General features: G+C 45.0%; 1 protein-coding gene across 4 annotated transcripts in view; it reads right to left on the bottom strand.

Annotated features, from left to right (window-relative positions):
* Nucleotides 1-170: 170 nt before the first annotated feature.
* Nucleotides 171-14,843, bottom strand: part of LOC144504822 (kinesin heavy chain) — a 78,762-nt gene continuing 64,089 nt past the window's right edge. For 2 of the 4 annotated variants that reach the window (XM_078230573.1, XM_078230574.1), the window contains 2 exons: nt 12,743-12,871; nt 171-1,245 (listed from right to left, as the gene is read on the bottom strand). In XM_078230573.1, the coding sequence (XP_078086699.1) occupies nt 1,075-1,245; nt 12,743-12,871 (300 nt within the window). In that variant the 3' untranslated portion in view covers nt 171-1,074. Of the gene's footprint in view, nt 1,246-12,136; nt 12,872-14,843 lie in introns of those variants that run through there. The other 2 variants (XM_078230570.1, XM_078230572.1) reach the window with 1 other exon arrangement.

The following is a 14,843-nucleotide window of genomic DNA, read 5'->3' as shown; positions in this document are numbered from 1 at the left end:
CACAAAGGAAGGAATGAAAAGGGTGACTAAAGGCTTGGTTGAAAAGATGGGTTTTTAAAGGTAGACAGGTTTGGAAAGGGACTTTTGGAGTTTAGTAAATCAAAACATCTGAAGGCTCTGCAATCAATGGGGAGACAAATAGAGGAAAGGAATGAGCAGAAGTCGTGAGTCAAAAGGAACTGAGCAGTTTTAATGTGGTACAATGTTGGAAAAAATGGCAGAGAAAGATTGGAAGAGAAGTCATGGATGAATTTACAGACAAGGACAAAGATTTGAATTTAATGCATCAGATGAATAGACACTCAGTATAGGTCATAAAAGCAAGGTAATAGATAGGATATGTGTGACCGTCTAGGATTTTAACCAATATAGGAGGCAGGCAAGTAAAATATAGTAGTCTGGAGGAAACAACGGCAAGTATGAAAGATTTCAGTGATGGTGTGGCTGAGATAGGGGCAAAAGTAACAATGTTGCAGAGACTGAAGTATGAATTTTTGGTGACATACAGGACGTGGGCTTAAAGTTCAGCTCAGTTCAAACAGAAAACCAAAATTGCAAATAGTTTTGATAAGCTTGGGAGAGTGGCCAGGGAGGAATATTGAGTTAGTGGCAAAGGAACATTTGTGGTTAGGGCCAAAGACAACAGAGTCCATTTTAACACAAGGCAGGAGAAGATGAGTATGGATCTGGAAGGCCATGATTCATTTGAAAACCCGAAAGAGAAGAGGAAGTTGGGAGAATGAGCAGCAGTTGGAGAAGACAAATGGCTTATGTATTCTGCGGAGGCAATTGTGGTGGCTTTAATGAAGAGGTGAGAAACCTTTCTCAAGGAACAGGAACCATTGATGAGGAAGGAAATGATCTGGGACTGGGAGACTGAGGGGAGGTTGGATATTGAGGATAGAAAGATGGAGAAAAAATGGCAGAGGTAGTAAGAGTTAATAAATAATCAAGATGGGAAAGGAATGTTAAAACCCACGACAAAGGAATTATTCAAATATTGCAATTGCCTCACAATTGGAAAAAGCACCCTATCCTTAAAGGAAGCATTTTACATTGCAATGAATATATTTTTTAAAACAATAACATAAAACAGACTCTTTCCTGTAGAACTGCTGCATACAGATGCTCTTCTTGCTGAAGCTGGAAAGTGTAACTCTGGTGAAGTTCCTTTTCATCTGCTGCCAGTTTCTGGCTATATCTGAGATTACTCTGTAAGTACTCTACTTCCTTTGGTAGGTGTTCCTAGATGAAAAATATGAATAACACATGACATATTCTCATCAGATAAACAGTATATTGTTTTAGTCCTTTCTCAATTAAGTCATCATTTGTTTCTGTTTTTTTGGGAAGAGAGGCAGTGAAATGGGAAGGTTGGCGAGTGTTGAACTTGCAGACATATTTAAAATGTCAGTATTCACGGGGGGGGGGGGGGGGGGGGGGGGGGCGCGGGGGGGTGCCGGATGATTGGAGGGTGGCTCATGTTGTTCCGTTGTTTAAAAAAGGTTCCAAAAGAAATCCGGGAAATTATAGGCCAGTAAGTTTGACGTCAGTGGTGGGCAAGTTATTGGAAGATGTGATAAGGGATAGGATCTACAAATATTTGGATAGACAGGGACTTATTAGGGAGAGTCAACATGGCTTTGTGCGTGGTAGGTCATGTTTGACCAATCTATTAGAGTTTTTCGAGGAGGTTACCAGGAAAGTGGATGAAGGGAAGGCGGTGGATGTTGTCTACCTGGATTTCAGCGAGGCCTTTGACAAGGTCCCTCATGGGAGGTTAGTTAGGAAGGTTCAGTCGCTAGGTATACATGGGGAGGTAGTAAATTGGATAGTAAATTGCTTCTCTGAGTGGAGGCCTGTGACTAGTGGTGTGCCGCAGGGATCGGTGTTGGGTCCATTGTTGTTTGTCATCTATATCAATGATCTGGATGATAATGTGGTCAATTGGATCAGCAAGTTTGCTGGTGATACAAAGATTGGAGGTGCAGTGGACAGTGAGGAATGTTTTCAAAGCTTGCAGAGGGATTTGGACCAACTAGAAAAATGGGCTGAAAAATGGCAAATGGAATTTAACGCAGACAAGTGTGAGATATTGCACATTGGAAGGACAAACCAAAGTAGAACGTACAGGGTAAATGGTAGGACTCTGAAGAGTGCAGTTAAACAGAGGGATCTGGGAATACAGGTACAGAATTCCCTAAAAGTGACGTCACAGGTGGATAGGGTCGTAAAGAGTGCCTTTGGTACATTGGCCTTTATAAATCGGAGTATCGAGTATAAAAGTTGGAGTGTTATGGTAAGGTTATATAATAAGAAGTTTAACAACACCAGGTTAAAGTCCAACAGGTTTATTTGGTAGCAAAAGCCACACAAGCTTTCGGAGCTGCAAGCCCCTTCTTCAGGTGAGTGGGAATTCTGTTCACAAACAGAGCATATAAAGACACAAACTCAATTTACATGAATAATGGTTGGAATGCGAATACTTATAACTAATCAAGTCTTTAAGAAACAAAACAACATGAGTGGAGAGAGCATCAAGACAGGCTAAAAAGATGTGTATTGTCTCCAGACAAGACAGCCAGTGAAACTCTGTGGGGGTTACAAATAGTGTGACATGAACCCAATATCCCGGTTGAGGCCGTCCTCGTGTGTGCGGAACTTGGCTATCAGTTTCTGCTCAGCGACCCTGCGCCGTCGTGTGTCGCGAAGGCCGCCTTGGAGAACGGTTCATGTCACACTATTTGTAACCCCCACAGAGTTTCACTGGCTGTCTTGTCTGGAGACAATACACATCTTTTTAGCCTGTCTTGATGCTCTCTCCACTCGTTGTTTTGTTTCTTAAAGACTTGATTAGTTGTAAGTATTCGCATTCCAACCATTATTCATGTAAATTGAGTTTGTGTCTTTATATGCTCTGTTTGTGAACAGAATTCCCACTCACCTGAAGAAGGGGCTTGCAGCTCCAAAAGCTTGTGTGGCTTTTGCTACCAAATAAACCTGTTGGACTTTAACCTGGTGTTGTAAAACTTCTTACTGTGTTTACCCCAGTCCAACGCCGGCATCTCCACATCAAGGTTATATAAGGCATTGGTGAGGCCAAATGTGGAGTATTGTGTACAGTTTTGGTCACCTAGTTACAGGAAGGATGTAAATAAGGTTGAAAGAGTGCAGAGAAGGTTCACAAGGATGTTGCCGGGACTTGAGAAGCTGAGTTACAGGGAGAGATTGAATAGGTTGGGACCTTATTCCCTGGAGCGTAGAAGATTGAGGGGAAATTTGATAGAGGTGTATAAGATTTTGATGGGTATAGATAGAGTGAATGCAAGCAGGCTTTTTCCGCTGAGGCTAGGGGAGAAAAAAACCAGAGGGCATGGGTTAAGGGTGAAAGGAGAAAAGTTTAAAGGGAATATTAGGGGGGGCTTCTTCACGCAGAGAGTGGTGGGAGTGTGGAATGAACTGCCGGATAAAGTGGTAAATGATAGTCACTTTTAACATTTAAGAAAAACTTGGACGGGTTCATGGATGAGAGGGGTGTGGAGGGATATGGTCCAAGTGCAGGTCAGTGGGACTAGGCAAAAATGGTTCGGCACAGACAAGAAGGGCCAAAAGGCCTGTTTCTGAGCTGTAATTTTTCTATGGTTCTATGGTTCTATGGAAGCGGCAAAATTATCATTTGTTTATTAAAAAATGGAGCATAGAAACAGAATCATAGAATCTCTACAGGGCAGAAGGAGGCCAATCGGCCCACCAAGTCTGCACTGACTCATACACAAGCCCTATCCACATAACCCAGATATTTTATCCCACTAATCCCCCTTAGCTATATATATATCTTGGGACAGTAAAGGATAATTTAGCATGGCCAATCCACCTAACATCTTTGGAGTATGGGAGGAAACTGGAGTACCCAGAAGAATACCACACAGACACGGGGAGAACATGTAAACTCCACACAGAGAGTCACCCAAGGCCAGAATCAAACCCGGATCCCTGGCAAAGTGAGGTAGCACTGTTAACCACTGTGCCACCATGCCACCCCATTTTTAGTAAACACACCAAATAAAACTGCTGGCAGTGCATTTGGGAAATGTACCTAATTTACTAACTGTGCTAAAATGAAAATGCACGTGGGGGACAGCTGCAGTTACTTAACTCTGACATTCTAATGGTGAGGTTGTGGCTTAATGGTATTGTCACTAGACTAGTAATCCAAAGACCCAAGATAAACCCCAAGGCTTTTTACTCTTATGTGAGGAATAAAAGAATGACCAGGGTGAGGTTAGGGCCGGTCAAGGACAGTAGTGGGAACTTGTGTATGGAGTCAGTAGAGATAGGCGAGGTGATGAATGAATACTTTTCTTCAGTGTTCACCAAGGAGAGGGGCCATGTTTTTGAGGAAGAGAAGGTGTTACAGGCTAATAGGCTGGAGGAAATACATGTTCGGAGGGAGGGTGTACTGGCAGTTTTGAATAAACTGAAGGTCGATAAGTCCCCTGGGCCTGATGAAATATATCCTAGGATTCTTTGGGAGGCAAGGGATGAGATTGCAGAGCCTTTGGCTTTGATCTTTGGGTCCTCACTGTCCACGGGGATGGTGCCAGAGGACTGGAGAGTGACAAATGTTGTTCCTCTGTTTAAGAAAGGGAATAGAAATGACCCTGGTAATTATAGACCGGTTAGTCTTACTTCGGTGGTTGGTAAATTGATGGAAAAGGTCCTTAGGGATGGGATTTACGACCATTTAGAAAGATGCGGATTAATCTGGGATAGTCAGCACGGATTCGTGAAGGGCAAGTCGTGCCTCACAAATTTGATTGAATTTTTTGAGGAGGTAACTAAGTGTGTTGATGAAGGTAGGCCAGTTGTTGTCATATACATGGATTTTAGTAAGGCGTTTGATAAGGTCCCCCATGGTCGGCTTATGATGAAAGTAAGGAAGTGTGGGATAGAGGGAAAGTTGGCCGATTGGATAGGTAACTGGCTATCTGATCGAAGACAGAGGGTGGTGGTGGATGAAAAATTTTTGAACTGGAGGCAGGTTGCTAGCGGAGTGCCACAGGGATCAGTGCTTGGTCCTCTGCTCTTTCTGATTTTTATTAATGACTTAGAGGAGGGGGCTGAAGGGTGGATCAGTAAATTTGCTGATGACACCAAGATTGGTGGAGTGGTGGATGAGGTGGAGGGCTGTTGTAGGCTGCAAAGAGACATAGATAGGATGCAAAGCTGGGCTGAAAAATGGCACATGGAGTTTAACCCTGATAAATGTGAGGTGATTCATTTTGGTAGGACTAATTTAAATGTGGATTACAGGGTCAAAGGTAGGGTTCTGAAGACTGTGGAGGAACAGAGAGATCTTGGGGTCCATATCCACAGATCTCTAAAGGTTGCCACTCAAGTGGATAGAGCTGTGAAGAAGGCCTATAGTGTGTTAGCTTTTATTAACAGGGGGTTGGAGTTTAAGAGCCGTGGGGTTAGGCTGCAACTGTACAGGACCTTGGTGAGACCACATTTGGAATATTGTGTGCAGTTCTGGTCACCTCACTATAAGAAGGATGTGGAAGTGCTGGAAAGAGTGCAGAGGAGATTTACCAGGATGCTGCCTGGTTTGGAGGGTAGGTCTTATGAGGAAAGGTTGAGGGAGCTGGGGCTGTTCTCTCTGGAGCGGAGGAGGTTGAGGGGAGACTTAATAGAGGTTTATAAAATGAAGGGGATAGATAGAGTGAACGTTCAAAGACTATTTCCTCGGGTGGATGGAGCTATTACAAGGGGAGCTATATAACTATAGGGTTCATGGTTCATGGTGGGAGATATAGGAAGGATATCAGAGGTAGGTTCTTTACGCAGAGAGTTGTTGGGGTGTGGAATGGACTGCCTGCAGTGATAGTGGAGTCAGACACTTTAGGAACATTTAAGCGGTTATTGGATAGGCACATGGAGCACACCAGGATGATAGGGAGTGGGATAGCTTGATCTTGGTTTCAGATAAAGCTCGGCACAACATCGTGGGCCGAAGGGCCTGTTCTGTGCTGTACTGTTCTATGTTCTATAATGCTCTGGTTTCCCAGATTTGAATCCCAGCACAGCAGATGGTGAAACTTAAATTCAATAAACATCCGGAATTAAAAGTCTAATGTTGACCATGAAACCATTGCCAATTGTCATAAAAACCCATCAAAGATGGGAAAGATGATAGATGAGGAAATGGCAGTGGATGTTGTATACATGGACTTCAGTAAAGCCTTTGAAAAGGTACCTCATGGTACGAAAGGTGAAGTCACACAAGATCAGAGGAGAGCTGGCAAGATGGATACAGAACTGGTTTGGCCATAGAAGTGTACCGACAACTGAACAACGGGGAACACAACAGACAGTTACCTGCAGATCCGACCAAAGAACACACCCGTCAACTCAACAGGCTGCTCAAGACCTTTGATCCGAACCTTCAGAGCGCCCTCTGTGCTCTCATCCCACGTACCCCCCGCGTTCGAGATCTTTACTGCCTCCCGAAGGTACACAAGGCAAACACACCCGGCCGTCCCATCGTATCGGGCAACGGGACCATGTGTGAGAACCTCTCCGGCTACGTCGAGGGCATCCTGAAACCCATTGTACAAAGAACCCCCAGCTTTTGTCGCGACACTACGGACTTCCTACTGAAACTCAGCACACATGGAGCAGTTGAACCAGGAGCACTCCTCGTCACAATGGATGTCTCGGCACTCTACACCAGCATCCCCCACGATGATGGCATTGCTGCAACTGCCTCAGTACTCAACGCCGACAACTGCCAGTTTCCAGATGCAATTTTACAACTCATCCGCTTCATCCTGGACCACAATGTCTTCACCTTCAACAACCAGTTCTTCATCCAGACACACGGAACAGCCATGGGGACAAAATTCGCACCTCAATATGCCAACATCTTCATGCACAGGTTCGAACAAGACCTCTTCACCGCACAGGACCTTCAACCGATGCTATACACTAGATACATCAATGACATTTTCTTCCTTTGGACTCATGGTGAACAATCACTGAAACAACTATATGATGACATCAACAAGTTCAATCCCACCATCAGACTCACCATGGACTACTCTCCGGAATCGGTTGCATTCTTGGAGACATGCGTCTCCATTAAGGACGGTCACATCAGCACCTCACTGTACCGCAAGCCCACGGATAACCTCACGATGCTCCACTTCTCCAGCTTCCACCCTAAACCGTTAAAGAAGCCATCCCCTACGGACAAGCCCTCCGTATACACAGGATCTGCTCAGATGAGGAGGATCGCAACAGACACCTCCAGATGCTGAAAGATGCCCTCATAAGAACAGGATATGGTGCTCGACTCATCCATTGACAGTTCCGACGCGCCACAGTGAAAAGCCGCACCGACCTCCTCAGAAGACAAACACGGGACAAGGTGGACAGAGTACCTTTCATCGTCCAGTACTTCCCCGGAGCGGAGAAGCTACATCATCTTCTCCGGAGCCTTCAACATGTCGTTGATGAAGACGAACATCTCGCCAAGGCCATCCCCACACCCCCACTTCTTGCCTTCAAACAACCGCACAACCTCAAACAGACCATTGTCCGCAGCAAACTACCCAGCCTTCAAGAGAACAGTGACCACGATACCACACTGCAAGACGTGCCGGATCATCGACACGGATGCCATCATCTCACGTGAGAACACCATCCACCAGGTACACGGTACATACACTTGCAACTCGGCCAACGTTGTCTACCTGATACGCTGCGGGGAAGGATGTCCCGAGGCATGGTACATTGGGGAGACCACGCAGACGCTACGACAACGGATGAATGAACACCGCTCGACAATCACCAGGCAAGAGTGTTCTCTTCCTGTTGGGCATTTGGCCTCTGATCTTCGGGTAAGCATTCTCCAAGGCGGCCTTCACGACACATGACAGTGCAGAGTCGCTGAGCAGAGACTGATAGCCAAGCTCCGCACACATGAGGACGGCCTCAACCAGGATCTTGGGTTCATGTCACACTATCTGTAACCCCCACGACTTGCCTGGGCTTGCAAAATCTCACTAACTGTCCTGTCTGGAGACAATACACATCTCTTTAACCTGTGCTTAATGCTCTCTCCACTCACATTGTCTGTACGTTTAAGACTTGATTACCTGTAAAGATTCGCATTCCAATCATTATTTTGTAAATTGAGTTTGTGTCTTTATATGCCCTGTTTGTGAATAGAACTCCCACTCACCTGACAAAGGGGCAGCGCTCCGAAAGCTAGTGGCTTTTGCTACCAAATAAACCTGTTGGACTTTAACCTGGTGTCGTGAGACTTCTTACTGTGTTTGGCCATAGAAGACAGAGGGTAGCAGTGGAGGAGTGCTTTTCTGAATGGAAGGCTGTGACTAGTGGTGTTCCACAGGGATCAGTTCTGGGACTTTGTTGTTCGTAGTATATATAAATGATTTGGAGGAAAATGTAGCTGGTCTGATTAGTAAGTTCGCAGATGACACAGAAATTGGTGGAGTTGTAGACAGTGAAGAGGATTGTCAGAGGATATAGCAAGATATAGACTGCTTGGAGACTTGGGCAAAGAAATGGCAGATGGAGTTTAATCCAGACAAGTGTGAGATAATGCATTTTGGAAGGCCCAATGCATGTCGGAATTATACAGCAAATGGTAGAGTCCTTCGGAGTATTGACAGGCAGAAAGATCTGGGCGTACATATCCACCAATTATTGAAAGTGGCAATGCAGGTGGATAAGGTAGTCAAGAAGGCATATGGCATGCTTGCCTTCAACGGTCAGGGCATTGAGTATAAAAATTCACAGGTCATGCTGCAGCTGTACAGAACCTTAGTTAGGCCTCATTTAGAATATTGTGTACGATTCTGGTTGCCATACTACCAGAGGGGTGTGGATGCTTTGGAGAGGGTACAGAAGAGGTTTACTAGGATGTTGCCTGATCTGGAGGGTATTAGCTATGAGGAGAGTTTGGATAAACTCGGTCTGTTCTCACTGGAACGATGGAGGTTGAGGGTGACCTGATAGAGGTTTACAAAATTATGAGTTGCATAGACAGAGTGGATAGTCAGATGCTCTTTCCTAGAGTAGAAAAGTCAAGTACTAGGGGACATAGGTTTAAGGTGCATGGGGAAAAGTTTAGAGGAGATGTGCTAGGCAAGTTCTTTACACAGAAGGTGGTGAATGTCTGGAACGCACTGCTTGGGGAGATAGTGGGAGCAGGTACAATAGCGGCATTTAAGGGGCAACTAGATGAATACATGAATAGTAAGGGAATGGAAGAATATGGACTCCATATGTGCATACAGTTTCAGTTTAGGCAGGCATCATGATCGGCACAGGCTTGGGGGGCCGAAGGGCCTGTTCCTGTGCTGTACTTTTCTTTGTTCTTTGTATCTGGTTCACTCGTGCTCTTTAGGGAATCTGCCATTCTTACCTGGTCTGGCAATGCCATTGTAGTAGATTCACCTAGTTAAATCACCTAGCAAGTCACTCAGTTGTATCAAACCAAGTCAATAGGAATGAAACTGGATTGATCTAGGCAATGGAAATAACAATGGCAAACTCGGCCCTTTACGTTTTTTATGCAACCAAGTTATTTCTCAGAGAACATGACTCTTTTCAAAGATTGCACACAGCTCAGTGGGAACAATGATCCCATTCACATCTAGGCCTCAGCTGCCAACTGTTCAGTACCAGAACCATCCAATTCTCACATTGATCAGCCTCCCAATGTTAGCACCAGATGGACATCATAGCCATTTCACTGACTTTACAGCTTTTTTGGATCTAAGTCAAAGATTGGCACTCTGTCTCATTGCCCCTTTTCAATATTTATTTAAATTCCTCAATGGCCCCATGTGATGACATCTCCCAGAATATGTCCAGACAGTGTTGGAAACCTTAATGACATTATCAGCTTTGTGCTAGATGTAACATGGGATTTAAGCACATGAACAGCATGAAGGTTATAAAACAAGGTTTATTTATTCCACTGGCATCAAAGTTGTTTAACCCTTGAGTAAGCATAACTCCAGGAAACAAAGAATATTTATTAGTAATGACCTAGATCTCTGTTCTATTTGGAGTCTTGGCTCTTCAGTGCAGTCAGACACTAGGCTTCTTCTGCAACCCAGTGCCCGGCTGCATTCCTGTTCTCTCTCTCTCTCTGCTTCTTAGATTTAGTGATGTTGCAGGTTGGTTTGACTCGGTTTCCAATTTTCTTCCTGGCTCCTTGGCCACCCTGATGGACTTGAAGCTGCTCTGGGCTCCTGCCAGTCACATGACCTGGCTGTGTCTCCCCTCACCTCATAGTCCCTGGCTCTGCCCTCAGCTTGTCAAAGACACTGCTTCCTATGGGGATGAGCCTACAGGCGCGGATCAGTTAGACCCGCTCAGTGCTCTACCCCAGCGTCATCACCTGCTGCTGGAAGTCCTGTTACATACATATGAATCTTGCAGTGCAGCTTACACAATTTGGCACGACCCAGGAACTGCTGTTGGTGAATGAATATTTAAAACCTTTGTATGACAATTCTTGGTTTGCTTATGCCTGCATGTAAAACACAGACAAAGGGATGTTGCATGAACCCATTGAGCATTTTGCTAATAATATTGCCAACAATTCCGAGTCTTAAATTATTAGAAGCACTGAATCATAGAATCCCTATAGTACAGAAGGAGGCCATTCAGCCCATCGAGTCTGTACTGACCACAATCCCACCAAGGCCCTATTCCCGTAGCCCCACACATTTACCCTGCTAATCCCGCTGACACTAAGGGGCAATTTAGCATGGCCAATCAACCTAACCCGCACATCTTTGGACTGTGGGGGGAAATTGGAGCACCTGGAGGAAACCCAGGCAGACACGGGGAGAATGCACAAACTCCACATAGACAGTGACCTGAGGCTGGAATTGAACCCAGATCCCTGGCACTGTGAGGCAGCAGTGCTAACCACTGTGCTATAAGCTGAAAAAAACATGCTTAAGATGCATGTCAGGTGGATAATATGGGGATGATTCTCCACTGTCGCAAACTGACAGAAGGTGACTGGAAACCAGTGTCCAGTGGCATACCACAGGGATCATTGTTGGGTACCCTATTATTCCTCATTTATATAAATGACATAGATGACTATGTTGGGGGTAAGATTAGTAAGTTTGTGGATGACACAAAGATTGGCCAGGTGGTTAACAGTGAGGTGGAGTGTCTTGAGCTACAGGAAGATATAGACAGAATGGTGAAATGGGCAGATAAGTGGCAGATGGAATTTACCCCTGAAAAGTATGAGGTGATACACTTTGGAAGGAGTGATTTGACAAGGAAGTACTTAATCAATGGTAGGACACTAAGAAGTCCTGTGGAACAAAGGGAACTTGCCGTGTTTGTCCACAGATCTCTGAAGGCGGAAGGACATCTTAGTAGGGTGGTGAAAAAGGCATATGGGACACTTGCCTTCATTAATCGAGTCATAGGTTACAAAAGCAGGGAAATCATGTTGGAGTTGTATAAAACTTTGGTGAGGCCACATATAGAGTACTGTGTGCAGTTCTGGTCGCCACATTACAGGAAGGATGTGGTTGCAGTGGAGGGGGTGCAGAGGAGATTCACCAGGATGCTGCCTGGGATGGAACATTTAAGTTATGAAGAGAGGTTGGGTAGGCTTGGGTTGTTTTCGTTGGAGCAGAGAAGACTGAGGGACGACCTGATTGAGGTGTTCAAGATTATGAGAGGCATGGACAGGGTGGATAGGGAGCAGTTGTTCCCCTTAGTTGAAGGGTCAGTCATGAGAGGACATAGGTTCAATGTGAGGGCAGGAGATTTAGGGAGGAAAAACTTTTTTACCCAGAGGGTGGTGACAGTCTAGAATGCACTGCCTGGGCAGGTGTTGGAAGCAGGTTGCCTCACATCCTTTAAAAAGTATCTGGATGAGCACATCATAACATTCAGGGCTATGGGCCAAGTGCTGGCAGATGGGATTAGGTGGGAGTTCAATAGGCCAAAGGGCATCTTCTCCGCTGTATGATCCTATGATTCTATCATCTATCCAGCACCTATCATCAACCACTTGCAAATTACACTCTATCACAGAAAACAGACTTTCTATAATGCTGCCCACAGATAAGTAGCCAAGACATGTGGTAAAGCCCTGAGATAAGCATAGGTATGCTGGCAGCCTTAGAAACAGCTGCCTCCTTCCATAGCAAAAGAGTGAAAAAAGGAGCTGAGATACAGGGCTTATGAACACTCAGCTGAGTAAAGCAGAATAAAGATATTTTACCCTGACTACTTCTTCTGCAGCAGGTGCCAGTTCTTTACTTTCAGCTTTATACTTCTTTAGTTCAATCTCTAGTTCCATGATTCTTTGCTGTAAAGCGTCTTTGTCCCTCTTTGATTGTAGAATGAATTTGTCATACTCATCCCTTATTTTTCTTTCCTTTTTACAGTTTAGGCATTCTGGATTTTTCTGAGTTTCAAAAGAGTTTGTCTCCATGGGTGTCTTTGGAGACAAAAGATCAAATTCATTCATTTTGTCCAGTTTATATTGTTGTTTTTCTATTTTATTTTCTCTTGAAATATTCACTGATCCTAAATGAGTGCTGGGCCAAGATCGAATGTTTTTAAAGCGATCGTCAGCTGTTTTACTTTTATCCAAGTTTGTAATAGTTTTAGCAGTTGTCAGAGTTTTAGCTGTTCCTTTCTCCAAGTGAGGTAAAATCACCTTCTGATTATGCTGATCTTTAAATTCATCTGATCGCGGTAATGAATCTCTGAGGTTTTTCTCGATGAATTTGGAACAGGCATTCCGGCCAATACGTATAGGAGGAAGGCAGGTCTGTATTTGTGAACCCTATGTTAAATGATTATAGTAAAAATGTTATCAAACAATTTGCAAACAAAACAGCTATTATAAATACAAGAGATACAATTACCTTCTTTGCTATGCTTGGGAAATAATAGGTCCCAGTCATAGTAAGATAGAGAAGTCTGTTTCCACCTCCATTAAGCTGCTCAGGAATTTCACTTTCCACTTTGCCTATCCATAGAAAACACAGATGGAGCGATTCTCCGACCTTGCTGCGCCTGCCACAGATCGCACCCACCTCTGAGAAAAGCGTGCTGGCCTAAAAATCAGTTTTGTGCCAGGTGCCAAACAGCTTGTGAGTCTCCCAGCTCATTTCTAGTGGCACAAATTGGATTGCACCCTGATTAGCATATTTAAAGTAGCATTTAAATATGCATAATAATGCATAATGGGCCAGTGGGCTGACAAATGGCAAATGGCAGATGGAGTTTAATTTAGACAAATGCAAGGTGATGCATTTTGGTAGATTGAACCAGGGCAGGACTTATTCAGTTAATGGTAGGGCGCTGGGGAGAGTTACAGAACAAAGAGATCTAGGGGTACATGTTCATAGCTCCTTGAAAATGGAGTCACAGGTGGATAGAGTGGCGAAGAAAGCATTCGGCATGCTTGGTTTCATCGGTCAGAACATTGAATACAGGAATTGGGACGTCTTGTTGAAGTTGTACAAGACATTGGTAAGGCCACACTTGGAATACTGTGTGCAATTCTGGTCACCCTATTATAGAAAGGATATTATTAAACTAGAAAGAGTGCAGGAAAGATTTACTAGGATGCTACCGGGACTTGATGGATTGAGTTATAAGGAGAGGCTGAATAGACTGGGACTTTTTTCTCTGGAGCGTAGGAGGCTGAGGGGTGACCTTATAGAGTTCTATAAAATAATGAGGGGCATAGATAAGGTAGATAGTCAATATCTTTTCCCAAAGATAGGGGAGTCTAAAACTAGAGGGCATAGGTTTAAGGTGAGAAGGGAGAGATACAAAAGTGTCCAGAGGGGCAATTGTTTCACACAGAGGGTGGTGAGTGTCTGGAACAAGCTGCCAGAGGTAGTAGTAGAGGCGGGTACAATTTTATCTTTTAAAAAGCATTTAGATAGTTACATGGGTACGATGGGTATAGAGGGATATGGGCCAAATGCGGGCAATTGGGATTAGTTTAGGGGTTTTTAAAAAAAAAGGGCGGCATGGACAAGTTGGGCCGAAGGGCCTGTTTCCATGCCGTAAACCTCGATGACTCTATGACTCTAATTCATTCAACTCCCAGTGCACAGGATCCTATGGCCTTCGGGTGTTGGCGCAATAATGGCAAGAATCACTACTGGTTTCTACTAGCAGAGACCTGGCACAATTGTTATACTGGGTAGGGCTCAGAGGCCATTGAAGCCTCCGGGTGGTTGGGGGCATGGTCAGGTGGTGTCCATTGGGTGGCGCCCATCAGGCGGGGCCCACTTGGCACACTGGCAGTGCCCACCGGATACCACCAGTGTGCCAGTTGGGCTCCGTTCGTGTGCCAGGGCAGTGCCAAGTGGGTGGGGCCTGAGTGGGGGTTATGACGGGGGAGACTATGCAGGGGACTATGAGGGGAGAGCTATACAGGTGTGGATCATGTCAGTGGATCACTGGGAGATTGGGGAGCCTGTGCAATGGTGCCCCAAGTGCTCTGCAGCCGGCTCCACCGGCGAGGTTATGTTCCTCCCCACCCCACCAACCGGTGAAAATCGCATCAGGGCTCTTTTTTTGCACTGAGTGCCATAAGATTGCAATTCACGGCTCATCGAAAAAAACGGCACCATTCTCTCCTGTTTTCTTGCTTGTTTGGCACTTAGAGCTTTTTTGTAAGATCGCAACCTTAGTTTTGTTTTGGGAGAATTCCGCCCAGAAACAGGAACACCAGAAAACAAACTGGCAGTGAGACTGACAGTGGACAGACCCTCTTGAATCAGAGAGTCTGAGGG

This window comes from Mustelus asterias, chromosome 15, assembly GCF_964213995.1.
Source record: "Mustelus asterias chromosome 15, sMusAst1.hap1.1, whole genome shotgun sequence".
Classification (NCBI taxonomy): domain Eukaryota; kingdom Metazoa; phylum Chordata; class Chondrichthyes; order Carcharhiniformes; family Triakidae; genus Mustelus; species Mustelus asterias.
Note: the sequence above shows the minus strand (reverse complement) of the source record. Positions and strands in the feature narration are given on the sequence as shown.